General features: G+C 38.1%; 1 protein-coding gene across 4 annotated transcripts in view; it reads right to left on the bottom strand.

Moving 5' to 3' along the window:
- Positions 1-18,446, bottom strand: part of spri (Src homology 2 domain-containing protein sprint) — a 141,716-nt gene that overhangs the window by 106,530 nt on the left and 16,740 nt on the right. For all 4 annotated transcript variants that reach the window (XM_089263395.1, XM_089263397.1, XM_089263398.1 and 1 more), the window contains one exon: positions 16,107-16,954. In XM_089263395.1, the coding sequence (XP_089119521.1) occupies positions 16,107-16,954 (848 nt within the window). The remainder of the gene's footprint in view (positions 1-16,106; positions 16,955-18,446) is intronic.

The raw sequence follows: 18,446 nt of genomic DNA, 5'->3' as shown, positions 1-18,446 counted from the left end.
ACATATGAAAGGAAGTACATATATACAAAGAGTAATATCAATAAGTAAAAGGCGAACTCAAAACTTTAAAATGAAATTGAATAGCACTGACAAACGCAATAAAGGTTACCAAAACTGGTAAATATAGTGAAGTTGACCAACTCTGGCAAACATAGTTAAGTTTATTAACACTGACAAATATAGTCAAATGTACCAATTCTGCCAAACATAATAAATTTCACCAACACTGGAAAGTACAGTAAAGTTGACTAAAACTGACGAACATCGTGAAATTTACCAACACTGACAAATATATCAATCACATGTACCAATCCTGCCAGCATAATCAATTTTATCAACACTTGCAAACATAGTGAGATTCACTAACACTGGCAAATATAGGCGTATTTACAAATACTAAGCATAGTGAAATTAATTATTATTAGAAAACATTAAAAAGTTTACCAATACTGGCAAATATAGAAGAGTTTACCAACACTAATAAATATATTGAAACTTATCAACACTGGCAGGCATAGTAAAATTTACCAATGCCATAATATGGCTTACCAACACTGGCAAATGAAGTATACCAACACTGGCATACATAGAAGAGTTTACCAACACTAACGAACACAGTGAAGATTACCAGCACTGGCAAACATAATCAAATTTACCAATACTGCCGAACATCATAGGGTTTACCAACACTGGCAAACAGGGTGAAACCTACCCACATGACATAAATCACAAGCACACATAATTCAAACGAAATTTAAGAAGAAAACTTACACTAACTGCTAATGAGCTTTAGGTCAAGCCGCATAGCTCAAGCAGACAAGCCACAAGCATGATTACCCACACAGTCACAGCGCTGAAGGTGAAGTGCGGCAACAGGGCAAAAGAATGCCTAGGCGAATTCGCAATTGCATAGTTTGTGAAACAATTTGGCCATTTGCTAATAGCACCGAAGCAGCTGCCACAAAGTTTCCACATGCATGCGACTAATGAGCTTTAAGTCATGCTAAAGCACAAATCCTTTGGCAGCGCTGCACGAAAGCCGCAAATATTTTTGGCTGGCTGCCATTTAAGCTTAATAGTCGGAAATTAAATCAAGATTTGCGTGCTTGGGCCAAAAAAACAGAAGAGCGCAAAGAAAAACGGAAACGGAAAAAGTGAAATGCAAAACAAAACAAAAAAACAAAAAGGGAAATTGCAGTCGAGGTATTTGCATATTTGTCGCTGCCATAAAACCAAAAAAGCTAACTGTAACCAGAGTTGAATAAAAACCCAGCTTGGCTGACTGTCAGTTTGACCATGAAAATGAAAATATGTTCGAGCTGTAGCTCATTCTACTTCAACGTGTTTTTTGCGGCCAGACTAAGAAAAATGTTACGCCTGTGTGTGTGTGTGTGTGTTTGGATTTGTAAAAAGCGCAAGTGTAATTAGTGTGAGGCTTAACGGGGCTAAACAAACTGTCGGCGAGCGTGGGCTAAAACCCGAGACCCAGACACAGAGACAGAGGCAGACCCAAGCCCAAGCCACAGTGAAACCCACAAAAGCTCCAAAAACTCCAAAAAACAAAAAAACAAAATAGTAAAAGAAACCTCAGAGTGGGACCAGTTTCATGTGGGTTCTGCTTGGATTTGGTTTTGGTTTTGGGTTTTTTTTTTAGCCATCGCTGACAGCAGATTGTAAAACTATTGCCAAATTGCCATTTGAAAAGTCGCGGGCGCGTTGAGTGCCGTAGCGGGTCGTGGTTCCAGGGTCGAGGGTCGAGGGTGGCTGCTGCAACGCGCGACTGCAACTGCAACTGCAACGCGCAACTGCAACTGCAACTGGCAAATGCAACTGTCTCGCTGATAAATCGCTTGTGCATTATTTACGAGCATTTTTTTTGTCTCTGTTATTTTTTTGTTCATGCGCTCTTCCTCTTCGCTGCTTTGACGTGTGTATTTTATGCATGGTTACTTTTTATAGCCGGCACCCATGACGTATGCGTGATATGGCGCTCCCAGCCTCTGTCTGCCGCTTGGACATTTGCCTGTCAGCAGAGCCCGACAACAATTGTGCAACGGCCTTGGCAACAGCTACACAAACATACAAACAAATAGAGAAAAAGAGAAGAAAGCACAACAAAACAACACAAAAACACAAATTATTGTCATAAATAATGAATGCATTTAAATTTCTAGTTTATGAGTGCAACAAAAAGGGCTAACGGAAGGCAAAATTCCAGCATGAAATAGCTGGAAAAATGTTTACCTTCATGAGAAAGTTGAGTTTTGCTAAACTTAAAGCTTGCCCATTTTTTTTGTAAACTCTAGTAAAAGTACAGTTTCTCATTTGCAGTCAGAGAAAACTGTAAAATATGGACAGTTGTCAGGGAGTGAGGATGAGAGAGGGAGAGAGAGAAGGAGGGAAGGAGAGAGAGAGAGAGAGAGTTTTAACTTTCTGCTATCTCTATCTACTTTATATGCATTTTTATAGATTCTGGGAAAAATCAACTTGGACTTTATACCTAGGCGAGCAGAACTCATTGAAAAGGGCAATCCGATGATGTTTAATGTATGTAACAGACAACAGGAGGCGTGGAAGATCCAATACACTTTCCTGATGAGTCCTTTTAGTTGTATTATCAAGAAAATCATATATATATATATATAATTTAACGATATATTACAGTCGAGTCGAGTCGAAATGGCAAAGGAAAATTTTTTTTTATACCCTGAACCCATTGAATATGGAGAATCAGCGCATGATGTTTTTTTCATGTACACGAACGAACAAATTCAAGGGTAGAGACCCTTTTTCAAATTATCGCGATTTTCAATTTACAGGGCTCAAATTATCGAGACTTGACTGTATTATTGATAATACAAAAATGAGCTGAGTTATTCTTACCCTACATTTGTTCACAAAAAAGAGTAACATAAGCTAAAATCGATTCTAATTTAAAAATCGACTACCATAATCTATTCATAATATTCGAAAAGTTCTTAAAAATATCCCATAATTCATCTATTAAATATTACACTTATTAACTTATATTTGGGCAATAATCACCGAATAATTGATCTATTTGATTGCACAATACATCAACCATCAACGATAATTTATCTATAATTTTCGATAATTTATCAATTTGAGTTCAAGCATTTCTCAAGTTAAGACAGCCACGCCTATTTGATTAGGAAAGTATATTTTACGTAAAAGCTATTAAACTAAATATATTCCATAGTAAGTCCCATACAATAGAGGACGGTGCTATATATGTAGTGTAACTGTATTGAACAGGTGTCAGCTTGTCTCTTAGTCAGAAATTCCAACACATTTTTTAGGCATTGACTTAATGACTTAGTAATTGACAGATTGATGGATTGCTTAATCACCGCCTTAAGCGTAACGTCGAGGAGCTACAATGCTTTGTGACGTCTATTGGCGAAGTTTCCTATTTAATTCTAGTGTAAAACGAACTGCAAATGAATTTTTATCGCATTTTAAGTGAAACGATATTAACTGGAAGCTCGCATATGGCATAAAGTCGCACGACACATGCGACGAACAAAGTCTACTTTAGTAGCTACCCAATTGAGCTTATAAAACAGATTTAATCTTTTGAATTAGCGCTCAATTGTGTTGCACGCTTATCAAGTTGTCAGCCATGAAAAAGGCATTCATCAGGCAGCCTTAGCTTTGGTCGTGCTGCTTATGAGGCTGTCAGGGCCAATGGGATGTTGTTTTACAGCTCTCTCTCTCTCTCTCTTCCCCTCTCTCTCGCCCCTTTCTCTGTCACTGTGCAATCATTATTGGCAGCACTCGACAATTCGGTCAACAGCACCTAGCGGGGCCAATGTGTTGGCGTGCAAGGGCCCCATCAAATCTGGCCTTGATGCCAAAGACTCAAAGTAAACAATATGCGAAGCAAACTTTGCAATTTCTGGATGCGAAATCATGCGAATCATGCGAATCATGCATGCTGCACGATGGCCCAAAACAAAAATAGTAACAAGTGCGCAGGGAGATGCCAAATGTCATGTCTCACTGTGTGTATATGAGTGTTTGTGTGTGAGTGTGTGTGTGTGTGTGTGTAGGGGGAGTTGGAGCACAGCAAAGCAAAGCAACGCAACGCAGGTGGGGTTAGAGGCGTTTTCGAGTGCAGAGCCAGTCGCTCGCAGACGGAGAGTGAGAGCAAAAGTCTTTTGATTTATGCGCCGCAATTAATTTTTTGCGCATTTTATTGCCCTGCATGAAGAGCAACAGAGCGGGTATATAGGCTGAAAGGAAACTTTGGTAAATGTAGAGAATGGAAAAGGCAACTCAAGCTGATGTTAAGAAACTCTAATACTCATAGGAAAATACTGCATATTTTTGTGAATATGATAAATATATTATAAAACTCTAATAATTTCTAATCCAATGAGATCTTCAAAGCAAATATTTTTTTAGGGAAAAATATTTAAAGAAAATCCAATTCATTTTGTACTAGTTTAAAATTACTTGTGTTTACTTATTTAATAATACAACAGGCTTGAGGTATAGAAGAAAAAACTTTTCTCTATAATTTCCAATCCAAAAGTAAGTCTTCGCACCCAAATGATATATTATCTAACAGGAAGACTCAATATACAATCGAAATATAATAAATATTGGGACTTAATACAGCAGAAACATATCGATACAAATTATTAATATATATGATTCAGTTCAAAAGATATACAGGATATATATTATGCAACTATTTATAAACTCCTACGAAAGTAATTTCTCTATCAAAAGTCAATTAAGCCTTTAACTAATGCGCATAATTTTCCTTTTGAGAATCAATCAAGTAAATATACAGGGCATATGTCAAAAAAATCATTCTCTATATAGTTGATTATCCATATAATCTCTATGCCCTATCTATTTTCTATTGAAGTACATAGATTCTATTGCAATAAACTTTATCTAAGAGCAATCTATAGTCTAACATTGAATACTATTTTTTACAGGGTATTTGCTAGTGGCGCATGACATATATATATTTGATGCTGCTCTGAATGTTGCTATGGGGAAGCTGGCGTGGCCAACGACAGCGACATGGACATGGAACTATGCAAGAGGCGACATAGCATGGAACGGTATGGCTACACACACACACATACACATTATATATATGTGTATATATACACACGTGTCAGACAGAGACAGAGTGAGGGCAACAGTCAGCCAGACGCACAGGCAAAGGTGCGTTCACGCGTTGCAATGCTGAATTTTATGCCTCCGCTCATACAGCACACACACACACATACTGCTTCTCTCTCTCTCTCTCTCACACACACACACACACACTGTTTCTCTCTCTCACACACACACACACACACGTACAGTTGGCGTTTGTCATTTTGCCGGCTCGCAGGCTGCTCGGCATTTTTGTGTGCACGGCGACTTCGGCAGAAGTTTTTGCGGCCAAAATGGGCAACGCTTTGGAATTTTAGTTACGCTTTGTTGCCTCTGCTGTCTCTCTCTGTGTGTGTGTGCGTGTGTGTGTTGTTGTTGTCTTGCTAAGTGTTTGTTATGATTTATATTGGTTTTATTAAATGTTTCAACAACCTTTGGGCAAAAATTATTTACTGCTGCGCGCCGAACACGCAATCCTGAGCACATGAAATGCGACAGCCTGCTGTGGCATGGGGCGTGGCTGGCCCTGAGTGACACCCGGCAACAGCAGCAGCCTCTAGAATATTGCAAATTGTGAAGCTGCGCGCCCTGTTGCCACTTGTGTGGCAAGCCGCCCGCAACTTTGAACGTGGCCAACGCGTGTGGTTAATGAGTTTTGGCAGCAGCGCTCAAAGTGCAGCTCACGACAGACTCTGGACAGCCAGACAGAGAGCTAGCCAGGTAGCATCTGTGCGGCAGCCAAACCTAATGGCAAAGCTCACTTAAGCTGCCAGCCGAAGGACAACGCTCACCTGTAGCACACCTCAGCTGCAATGCTCTGCCATTTGCTGAGCCTTGAGATTCAATTATAGTCAAACATGGTGAATAGCTTTCGGCCAGGTCAATATCACAGTTTACACTAGTTATGACAGCAAGTGTGCAAGGATATATAAGGATACACAGGGATGTATATTACTTACACATATATAAATTTTAGAGCATAAATGTGACAGTTTTCTGGCTTAAAGCTGCATTCAGGTGCTGAGAATATTTAATACATGAAATATAGACGTCATTATCATTTAAAAATAAAAGAAACTTCACACCTATTATTTTGACTAAGAATGTATAAAGGAATAGTTAATAATATAAAATAGAAATAAATATTAATATAACAAAATATTATAATAGAAATAAATATTAATATAACAAAATATTAAAAAATAGATAAATATAAAAAAAAAAAAAAACATTTAATATAATTTAAAAATGAGAATTATTTAATATATAACTACTCAAGTTTTTTTTATAATATTTATTAGGCCATACGGGGTACTCCGTAATCCATTTTTGAGCTTGTTGACAATTATTTAATATTAATTTATATATATTTAATATTAATTTATATATATTTAATATTAATTTATATATATTTTATATAATATATGTATATATTCAATATAATAATAAATTGTAGTTTATTTATTTATTTTATTTTTTGTATGTTTTTTGTTATTTTTTTTTTTATTTTATTTAGATCTTATATTTTTAAATCCGGCTATCAACAATTTTTTTTTTATATATGTATGTCTAACTATTGCAAATAGTAGGAATATCGTTTTGATTGTGAATAAAGCAAAGAAAATATAGTTTATATATGCGTTATATATGTACATGAGCAAATCAGCAATTGATGTATATATGTATGTACATATAAATTTGTTTTATAATAAATATATTATAATAAATTATACCTCTAATTAAAATGTATAGTTTTTTTTTTTAATATATTTTTTTAAGCGCTTTTTTTTTTCTTCAACATTATTTTTTGCAATCATATGCCGCAAATTTCTTAATTTTTTTACAGAGCTTACCTACATATGGCTTTATCTTTTTTCTTTCTTTTTGCAAAAACCTTTAAAATATACAACTATAAAAAATATGATATTCTATATACTATATCATATTCTCCTAGCAAGTCGTCTCACAAAGTGCTATGGCCATTATTTCATATATATTTATAGAGTCTAACTACTTGGGATTGCCGCTTAAGATGACTACAACTACAACAACTGCAACAACTACAACAACTACAACTACAACTATAGCAACTACAACGGCGACGACATCGAGGACATTCAGCACACATTTAAGGACAACATCCTTGTCGACATGCACGTTTCTGACGGCTTTATTGTCAGCCAAGTCTTGGACCCGCGCCCAACCACCTGCTCGCACTTCTTGTCGAAGCTGTCTTTAGTTTTTGCGCTCCAAAAACAAGAAGACAAGAAAAAAACACCAGAAAGGTGGAGAAAGCACGCTGAAAATGAGAACAAAGTGCTCCAAAAAGTCGCCAAGTTGTCTCACCGAATCTCATTCTCAACTCTCTTCCTCTCTCTCTCTCTCTCTTTCTTTGCTTTGCTCTCCATCTGTCTGTCTGGCTGTCGCTTTTAGAGCCACGCACTTGAATGACTTTTCATAACTTTATAAAAGTTTGCACAATGCAGCAAAGACTCAGCCAAGGATGTGGCTCAACGGCGACAATGAAGACGTTCCCTGACAATGGCCAAATGAGTGCCGGCTAACAGTATATACATTTGAGTGTGTATGTATATATATGTGTGTGTGTGTGTGTTAAAAGTTTTGTTGCCCACCGTGAGTTGATGTGGGGTCAACTTCTGTTCGGCACGTTTCCGCTTCCGTTTAGCGCCATTTGCCTACAGTCTACACTCGAGCATAATGAATATTTTGCTAAATTGAAATGTTGTTCTTGTTGTGCCCGCACCCACCCCCACCACTCCACCCACTCCACGCACTTGCGTAGTCCCCGGGCTCCGGTGGCCACTGTTTAAATGCCTTTTGAGTCACTTTCACTTTATGAGTGCGCCGCATCGCCGGCTGCATAAATATGAAAAATGTAAAATTTAATATGCAATTTACGTCAGCTTCAACTCTCGAATACCCTGCAGCAGGGCATGCTTAATTGAGTGTGCAAGATGTGCGTACGCTGGAGTTGAGTTGAGTTTGTCTGTCGTATCATAAAGTATACACTATATAATGTATATATGGGTGATATGTGAGCAGGATTTCCATTGATTTGATTACAATTTAAGGTTACTCTTTAGCTGACCCATACTGTAGTACAGTTCTTGTGCAACCTTTCGTTATTCCCTTTTTAATCTTCTCTATAACCTTTCATATTCTGGTCTATAGTTCCGTATAGGAATATTTTTCAATAGTTCAGCTATGGTTCTTCTATGATAACTCACTCTCTAGTTCTTTTCAGCTCACTCTATAATCACTCTACTGTCCTATAGTCTCTCTATAGCCCCTTTTATAGTTTTTCTATAGAAGCTTTTGTTGTTTCTCTATAGTTCATCCAGGGTCCTTACTTAATCATTCTATAGTTCCTTTATAGTTTCTCTATAGTTTTATAATATCTCTTTTACAAAGATATTATATGTCTATAGTTTCTGTATCATATTTTTATAGCATATCCCTTGTGGTTCCTTGGTCTTTCTATGGTTCATCCACAGTCCACTCCACACTCTCTTCCTTACTCTATATAGTCTTTCCATAGTATTTTCAAAATCCTTCCATACTTCTTCCATATTTAAGCAGTTAGTATGGGAAACGTTTAATGCTTTGTATGCTCAAGACCCTTACATATTCACTCTCTTCATAATCAGCTTAAAGTCATTATCAGTTTGAGATTGAAATAAGAAATTAAGTATGGGTAGATATAAACTACATATCTTTTAAGTAGCCCAATTAATTCATAAGCTATCAAGCTCAATGCAGCAACTTGATTATGGAGTATTTCTTTCTTTGTTTCATACAAATTTGTTATATCTATATTATATGATATATGTATATGTATATATAATACACTCATATATATATCACATTATCTACCCTATGCTCAGCTAGGGTATTTACCATTCAACGACTCTCTGGCAAACACTTTCTTGGTCTTGTGTTGTTGTTTGGGTGGTGCGAGGTGGTGGGGTGGGGCGATTCTTGCCGCCTGCTTTTTGGCAGACCCACGGCCATTTCTTAGTACTCGGCGCTCAGTTCTATTCTTGGTTGTCCTTTCAATTTGCATATTTCCTGGCTCTCTCTACGTTCTGGCTTTTAATGTTTGCACTCTGAAGGTTGGCATTTTTTATGGTTCTGGTCATTCTTTTGGTCTTTTGGCTCTTTCGTTGCGGTCTATTGTCAGGGGAAATTTGCTGCTCTGCATAACTGAATGCGGTGTGAGCTGAGCACAATGACGACGCTCGATGTGTGCGTGTGTGTGTGTGTGTGTGTGTGAATGAGAGCGCAAATCAGTTCAGGCTAAAAGAATTTCGGCTAATGAGACGCTTGAATGGAGCTGGCCAAAAACTGCTGTCAGCTTTACAGCTGTCCAAAGGGAGCCTTGGCTGCCCCACCCTCCTCCCCCACCATTCGTTTGACCCTCCTGCATAATTGCGAAATTCGAGCTTTCTCAACATTCGAAACGGACTTGTCAATTACTCAGTTTGTCAATCTTCGCTGCGAGCTGACTAACTGACTCATTGAGCCACTGACAGTTGTATGCTAAATATGATTGATACGATTGCTGTCTGCGCTAATGCCACGACTTTCGATATCATCATGCAGTCAGACGCGGTTTGATTGGCATTTTGGATTTGAATAACATTCGTTGCCATTAGACGCCCATATGCTTGCCATTCATTTCACATAGCTGCGATTGCCTTGATGCCATTCTTGCCAATGCATTCCACGTGTCAATTGCCCAGCTCAGACTGAGATTCCGATTCAGATTCCGATTCCGATTCAGATTCAGACTCAAAGAACTCAATCAGTTGCCAAATAATAGCCAGAAAAGAATGTGGACTTGGAGTGAAGGTTGTATGAAAAATGAAAATCACTTGGCACGCGCAATACCGGTTAATAATCGCTAGCAGCGGAGAGCTGTAAATCAATTCGATTGTCTGTGAAAATAAATGTCGATCAGTTTGCTGGGGATAGTCAGTCATATCGCTGACTTGTTACGAAATTTACTAGCTCATTAACGGATTCATTCTATTTAATGCTTTCATTGATTCACCGCATGGGTGTGCTTTAATTGTTCGTGAATAACTGTATAGCTAATCTATAGACTAAGTGGAAAATGCTATAACTCACAAAATTGATTACTGAATGAGTTTGTTCATTTCAGTTCATTTCAGCTCTTTCGTTCAGTTTGATCCCATGCCACAGCCTTTCGGGTGTTTTCTTTCCTGCTTCTCTTTTATCCTCCTCTCAGTTCTTTTCGCTTTTATATTCAGTTTTCTTCCTTTCTTCTCTTTCCTTTTGTGTCTTTTCTTATTTGGTGCTTCGTGTTTGCTGTATCCTCTTTGCGTCTTCTTTCCTTTGTTGGGAAATATTTTCCTAACTTTCCTTTTCTTTTTACCCATTCGTCTCTTTACCTTGCTTTTCTACCCTTACCTCCTGTGGGCTCCTGTCTTTATCTTTTCGTGGTCTTGGCTCTCCCTCATTTTCTTTTCTCATTTCTTTCCTTTACTTGTCTCTCTGTTTTTTTGTATTTCAATTTTTTATGTACTTTCTTCTATTGGCTCTCTTTTTCTTGTCTTTCCCTTCTTATCTTCGATTTTCATGTAGCTTTTCAGGTTTTTCTCTTGCCTTTTGTTGTCTTTCGTTCACTTCTTCCTTTCTCTTCTCTTCTCCTCTCCTTCCATTCCATTTCATCTCTAGGATTCCTTCTTTCTTCTCTTTGATTCTGTTTCCATCTCGTTTCATACTTCTTCCTCTAGTTTCTATTCTTTCTTCTCTTTTCTACTCGTTTTTATAGATATCTACATCTGTGTAGCTATCAAGCATCAAGTTAAAACTCAACTGCCTTGCAAATAAGTTAGATGAAGAAGCTGACAAACAACACACTTACTCACACACACAGGCACTCTCATACTCACACACACACACTCTTGCACACTTGCTCTGTTTAAATATTTATGCATTTTGATTAATGTGCGCATGCAATGCTAATTAATTTGATTAGGCGCTGACAAAAAAGCTTAAATTAGTTTGCTAACAATGCGACAACAACAACAACAACAATGAGTCTCAAATTCTGCTGTTAGATGAGACCCACAGCGTATAAATTAATTATTTTAATCTGTTTACATGTCAACCACATGAGCTGCCTGCCTGCCACGCTTCGAGGTAGCGCAAATTAAGAGTTAGCGGTTTCGCTAGCTCGGCTTAGGGGCGTGGCTGCATTGGCAAGTTAATAAAGCAAACACCTGTCGCTGTACCGTCTCCATGGGAGCTTGAAAGATGACATCCATTTGTTGCTCATACGCACCAACTTGTCTTAGACATCAGCACTTGGCTTGGCAAGCAGCCGCAGCCGCAGTCGCAGCCACCCACTGCCTCTCAGCCACCCACAGCCACCCACTTGCCAGACGCCCTCAACCGTAACGCTCACTCCTTTTCATTTGCGTTTGGGGCTCATTGCATGTGAACCACAAAACACTTTGAAGCAAAAAGTTTGCTGCGGCTGCGAAGTATATAAATAAGCGTGTGTGTGTGTCTGTATGTGTGTGCACAGTGGTTAGCTGTCTATGAGAAACTGAAGGATTGGCTACGATATTTTTTTTTATATTTAACAAGTATATTTTTCTTAGCTAAACAGTAAAAAGATTTTATATCCCATCAAAGAACACCTCAATTTCAATGAACTAAATATTTTTATATAAAAAAGAACTATTTTTCTGGAACTAAGTTAACTGAAAGTAAACAAGTAAGAAGGCTCTAGTCGAGACTGCTCGACTAGGAGATACCCTGAACCCTCCAAGCTGATATTCTTATCATTCTGCACTTCTTTTATGCACCCATTTTCAATGAGTTCAGGGTATAAAAAAAATAAATATATTTCATCAAAGAATGCTCCCATTTGAACCAAACTGAATATTTTTCTTGAACTACCTTCACTGTAAATTATATATAAACAGTTATATCTCATTACTGAATTATGTCTCCAATTTGAATGAAATACACTTTGTATAGCAGCAAATGTTTTGTATATAAAAATATTTATGTTGAGCCAAGTTAACCAGAAGGTAGCTTATAGAAGAACACTCTGATTGAGAGAAAATAAATTTAATATAAAAAAAAATCACTTATGACGAAGAAAACCTTCAGATGAGTTCATTTTGATTCAATATAATTTTTATTAAATTTTTCAATACAATTTAAAAATTATGAAATTTTTACTTTAGCCTTAGATTGTAAAGAGCTAATATTTTTGGGAATTATTTCTATATAAAAAAGGCTACGAAAGTTTTAAAAAGGTAAAATAGCAAATAACATTGAATCTGAAATCAAAAATACCAAGAAAAATTTGACAAGATTGGCTACAGTCAAATATGACTGCAATAAATTCTTCTTGTTGTAGTAAAGGAAATTATCCAACATATATCAAATAAGTAAACAAATATTCCCTTTTGCGAGTTGCATCAAAAATTTTGCCAATCGGCATATGATCAGGGAAATCAGGGAAAATTTCTATGGAAATGCTAGTCTGATGAATGCTAACCTTAATGAATTTTAGATATAAGAAAAAAAAAAAACTCACTTTTAATAATGAAGAAAGAGTAAAAATTTAAAGTACCTATTTCACTAATGCGTTTATTCTACCTTTGCAAAAGTGTTTCTCTATCAATTTCTAGCTCAAAGTAAAGCTCAATATATTTAAAAATTTCCCCGTACCACCGTGTCATCTATACATGTCGCTGATGAAGGAGGCATCACGTCTAGTCTCAAAGTTTCTGTACATCAAATTTTGCTCTCAGTTTCCATAGCTGTTGCACCACTGTGCCATCAGTGTCGCTGATGAGCCATCGTGCACTTTAAGCAAATTAGTTACGCAGCTCATGTTTTGCTGGTCCTGTTTGCTGTTCCTGCCCGCCCATTTATATACATACATACATATACAAATATATATATATGCATATATGTATGTATATGCATTTAATATATAGACATTTTGTCAGCCCGCATAGAACTGGCGAGTGTTTGTGTTGGCAAACAAATTTAATAAATAGCTAAAGACACAAAAGTCACAACCCTTTGCGATGCCATCCAGACATCCTTTCTCACACCAGCCGCACGCCCCCTGCCACCCTGCCCCGCTTGGCTTGGTTTGCCTTGACTGTGCGGCTGTCAACAAGCTGAAACTGAAGAAGCCATCGTCATCCTAGCCATGTCCATATTCATATTTACTTAAGTTTATGGCCCGTTGTATTTGTTCTTGTCAAGGGATATTGTTGTAAATTGTTATTGGTTGTTGTTGTTGCTGTTGCTGTTGCTGTTGCTGTTGCTGTTGCGGCCAGCCACATAAAATATATAACACTTCATTTTAACATATTTGCCAGAGCCCGCCCTCCATTTGCTAGCTGTTGGTTGTTTCGTTGTTGTTTTTTTTTCTGCTTTTGGCCAAAATGTCTTGAGCCAAATTCATGTGACGCCTACGACGATTACGAAATGGCGAAAACAAAAACAACAGCCACTACAACGCGTTGAGGGTCTTGTGTGTGGTGTCCGGGTGCAGGCAGGGCAGGGGCGCTGCTGGGATTTGTTTTGGTAGTTCTCTACCAGCCACTTCAGCATCTGCCACTGACTGGCCTCATAATTTATATGCTAAACATATTGCGTCTTATACGGATTACACGAAAATATTATTTTTGTTTTGTTTTTCGGGTTTTTGGTTTTTTGGTTTTTCTGTGTTTAGTTTTTGACGCGCCGAGCTTTACAGTGCTCGCCGCAAGCCCAGCAAATCCCTGGCCAAACTAGCTGTCAAATGCAATTCGCCTTTGACATTTCCCAAACAGAAGTCGAGCCAACTAATTGAGCGACGCTTGAATGTGAAGTGAATGGAAATTGAAATTGAAATCGAGCAGGTACAAATCGAAAGGTGTATTATAATATAATAATATGCATGTGTGTATATATATATATATAACAATTTTTTATTTCAATTGAATGAGTAAAGTCAACGGAAATCAAACAAGTCAACGTGTTTTAGTTAGGAGTGGTCGACTAGGAGTTACCCTGACCTCTTTTCTTTTATACATAAGAGACTAAACATAGAAAGGCACCTATAAGCTTATACTACTTCAGCTTCCATGGTCATTAATGAGGGAAATCTAAAAATTAAATAACTTTTGTTCGGATGAAGCTCTCTTCATCAAATTTGCGTAACATTAGAATCGTATCCAGTTTTACCTATTTATTCCCGCTCTTACCAGTCCTTACCAAGTGAAAAAAGGTATTCATAATCCGACGGACAGACGTAGGACGAAGGAAGTTCGAATTCTCAGAGGATTAAATAGTATAAAAATAACATAATGCATATGGCAAATAGAGAATCATAATCAATCAAATCATATATATAAGAATATATATATGATTTTAAATATTACATTTATATTTATATGAGCATACAAATACAAGATTATATATTCAGTCGTATATATATTACTATACAATATATAGTAAGACTATATATAGTAATTTCTGTTTTATATTGTACATATATAAATATAAACTAACCCTTAGATTGACTAGATACCCCTGTAAATCGCAATACTCCTATATATGTACATTTTCATATACAATCGACTGATTCTTTGATCAGCTATCTTTGTATTTATTTATACAAAATAAATAATCGCTAGCCTTCCCGCACTGCAGTTTATTTGTCATAGTCGTCAGCAAACTGAACTCGAAAGGTAAGTTCAAGGTATTATTTAAACTGAAATTATCCTCGGATGGGTACACGATAAACGGATGGAACATTTAACTACACACACTTGTAGTGCTTGCAATTAGATAAGGAATTCTCCATTGTCTCCGGAGTTTCGATTGTTTTATTTGCGTATACCCTGTACGTAGTGTGTAGTTAAGGGGTATATTCGCTGCAAGCGAATGTGTGTAATGCATGCAAGTAAATATAATCGAGTCTCGATAGTTAAAACCCCACTCAATCAATCGATAACTATAGCATCGAAAAAATTCGTTCTCGATCATTCTCGATAGTTTGAATTTCTGTGCAAATCGAAGAGTTATTGGGAGTAGTAGAGTTCCATAACTTTTGCTATAGATTCCTTCCTTCATTCATCCATTCATACTACCGATAACTTTGTTGTTCTAGAAGCGATAAATATCGTTGAATGAATGCAGATCTTAAAAATAAAAACTTTCCCACCAGCCCATGTGTAAGTACGAAAGTGAATTTATAAATTCCATATAGAAAACCTTGAAGAATTACTTCTGTTAAAGATTCTTCTGTTATATATAATCGATAACTGTGTTTGCATTAAATCGATAAATATGATATATAGAATGCTTGCAAGCGCAGGCCTTAAAGATTATATGAAATGAATATTATGAATATATAAAGCTTGTGCTCGATTTACTCGACTGTTATATCATCTAAGCAGGGCATCTATTAGTCACGCATGCCCCTTTAATTGAGCCCACGCTGCTGCCCTGCAATTTCAGTCTGGCTGGCTGACTGACTGCCTAGGTAGGCACCTTGTAGGCATTCAAGCATTTGCCATTCGCATGAAGCGCTCAACGATGCATGAACCATTCCGCAGACTGAACTGTGACTGCGACTGCGACTGCGACTGCGACTGCGACTGTGAATGTGATTGTGACTCTGTGTACATGTATATATGCACACACACACACACACATCAGTCTGAGTCATGGCTGGCACACCCACGGCGCATCACCTTCCTGGTTCTATGCACTGGCCATCCGCAAGGCCATGCTCATCCCCCAGCCGCAGGTCAGCTCGACTAGCTCGACTTCCCTGTATTTTCTTGCCCCAAATTTCAATTCTGCATGACTAAGCAAATGTTGGGTCGAGTGCACTTCCTTATGGAGCTGTGGCTAGGGCAAAGCTGTGTAAGTACGCGTGCAACACTTACCTCAGTTGATGTTGTTGAGTTTGGCGTTTCGTTGTTGTTGTTGTTGTTGCTATACGACGCTGCGCTGATAAAATATTGCTGCAACTATTGTTATTGTTATTACTGCTGCTGCTGTTGTTGTTGTTGCTGCTGTTGTTGCGGCACCAGAGCGGCAGCCTTTGCAGCTTCTTAACGTCCGGCGATAGGCCAATGATGCGCGTGGCCGCCGCACTCGCACTCAGCGGTGACGTCATATTGGCCAATTCACTGGCATCCGTATCATCAGCATCAGTTTCAAGCTCCTCGCGCAGCTGCTGCTGCTGTTGCTGTTGCTGTTGCTGTTGCTCGTTGCGCATGCGACGCGTTGAACGACGCTGCGGCGGCGTCGGCGTTGGCTTTGTGGTCAAGCGACGGCGCTGAAAGCCATTCGATTGGTTTTGTTGCTGTTGCTGCTGTTGTTGTAGCTGCTGCTGTGTTGTTGCTGCTGCCGCTGCTGCTGCTGTTGCTGCTGCGGCTGGCGTTGCTAATGCGGCCGTTTTGACAGGCCTCAATTTGATATCACTTAAGTATTGTGGGCGTGGCAGCTGTATGTTGCCGTTGCCATTGCTATTATATTTGTTGTTGTTATAACTAAAGTTATTATTATTGTTATTGTTGTTAATGCTTTGCCAATGCTGCAGCTGCAATTGCCTTGAATGTTGCTGATGATACTGTTGCTGCTGCTGCTGCTGGTGTTGCTGCTGCTGCTGTTGCTGCTGTATGGTTGCCGTTGTCGTTGCTGTTGCTGTCGTTGTTGTTGTACCATGATTGGGCGCTGAGCGCAAATCATTCAGCATCACATCCAGATCGCTGGCCAGCGAGCTGAGCAGCTGCAAAGAGCAAATCAAAAGGAAAACGTCACTTGAAATTCGAATATCGAAATCGAAGTAGAACTAGAACTATCAGGAAAGGAAAATGAGAAAGAGGGAGAAGCTAGAGTTTATGTCACGATTGAAGAGCTGATTTTCATATACTCCCATACATATATAAATACATATGAATATTCCTTTGTGAACCTTGATGCACTCTATCTTTTTAACTGTTGGTTCTTTAATGCATTGCTCTTCTTTGCGCTTCTCAACTATGTATGAAAACTTACTCGACTCTCATTCTGCTCTTGTAGTTTCTAATCTATTCTTTCTGCTTCTCTCACTCTCATACACTGTGATACACACATTCTCTCTCTCTCTCTCTCACACAAACTCTCACTCTCATTCACTCTCAGTTTCTCTCTTATTCTCTATCAATCTCTCTCTCTCTCCCCGTCTCTCTTTCTCTATCTCTCCTTCTACCTATCTATCCCTTTCTCTCTATATATTGTATATATCTATTCTTCTCTCTCTCTCTCTCTCTCTCTCTCTCTCTCTCTCTCTCTCTATTTATCTATCACGTACACCCTATCTATCTATCTCTCTCCACCTATCCGCCTCTATCTATCTATCTCTCCGTCTTTCTCCATGTCTCTGTCTCTTTATATTGATATTGATCAAGAATGAAGCTTTATCTCTGCTCTTAATCAACTCTTTTAATCTTTGACCCACTCTCACTCTCTACCAATCGCTTGGTCTCTCAACACATTGCTTTGCTTTTGCTTTGCGATTCCCATAAGGTAGATAAACTTGTATGGGTCAACAATTAAGCTTTATCGCCACTCCCATGTCGATCTGCCTTACTTTAATCCATGCTCTATCTCAGTCTCTCACTCGTGCTTTAACGAAGTTCAAAATTTGATCAGATAAGATTTGTTGATTTACTCTGAAGTGCATATAATATATGTATATGTATATGTATATATGGATATTTATATATATAAATTAAATATTGTATATATGTATATGTATATATCTGTAATTCCGCATTACCAGAAAAAGTTGTTCGCTAAACATTGACAAATATATTTCGAGCAATTACAGTCGGCTCCCAGGCAATCAGCGAACACGAAGAAGAAGAAGAAGAAAAGAGTTGCAACAGCTATCAGAATCGATTGGTAATCAAGTTCTATGCAAATCTGTCAGGTTTGTGGGTTAATGAACGGATGTCTCAAGCAGCCATCGACTTGACACAGACAATCAAGTGCTGACGCCTCGAGTCGGCCATGAGAAACGACTTTGGCTGCCGTTGATTTGCTTTCAGCTTATGGGTTTATTTCTCTTCTCTTTTTTTTTTTTTTTTTTTTGTTTTTCTTCTCATATTTTATGTGCGCTATAGTTGTTGTTGCTTTCTTGACTTGCCAAATCGTGGCCCCTTGGTCTAGGCTGTTGAAGTCGGCCTCTGCGAGGAATTTCCGTTACACAAACAAAGCGCCACAGCAACTGCAACTGC

This window comes from Drosophila navojoa, chromosome X (genome assembly GCF_054131105.1).
Source record: "Drosophila navojoa isolate 15081-1374.11 chromosome X, UAZ_NAV_1.0, whole genome shotgun sequence".
Classification (NCBI taxonomy): Eukaryota; Metazoa; Arthropoda; class Insecta; order Diptera; family Drosophilidae; genus Drosophila; species Drosophila navojoa.
The sequence above is the reverse complement of the archived record's forward strand: the minus strand, read 5'-3'. Positions and strand labels throughout refer to the sequence as shown.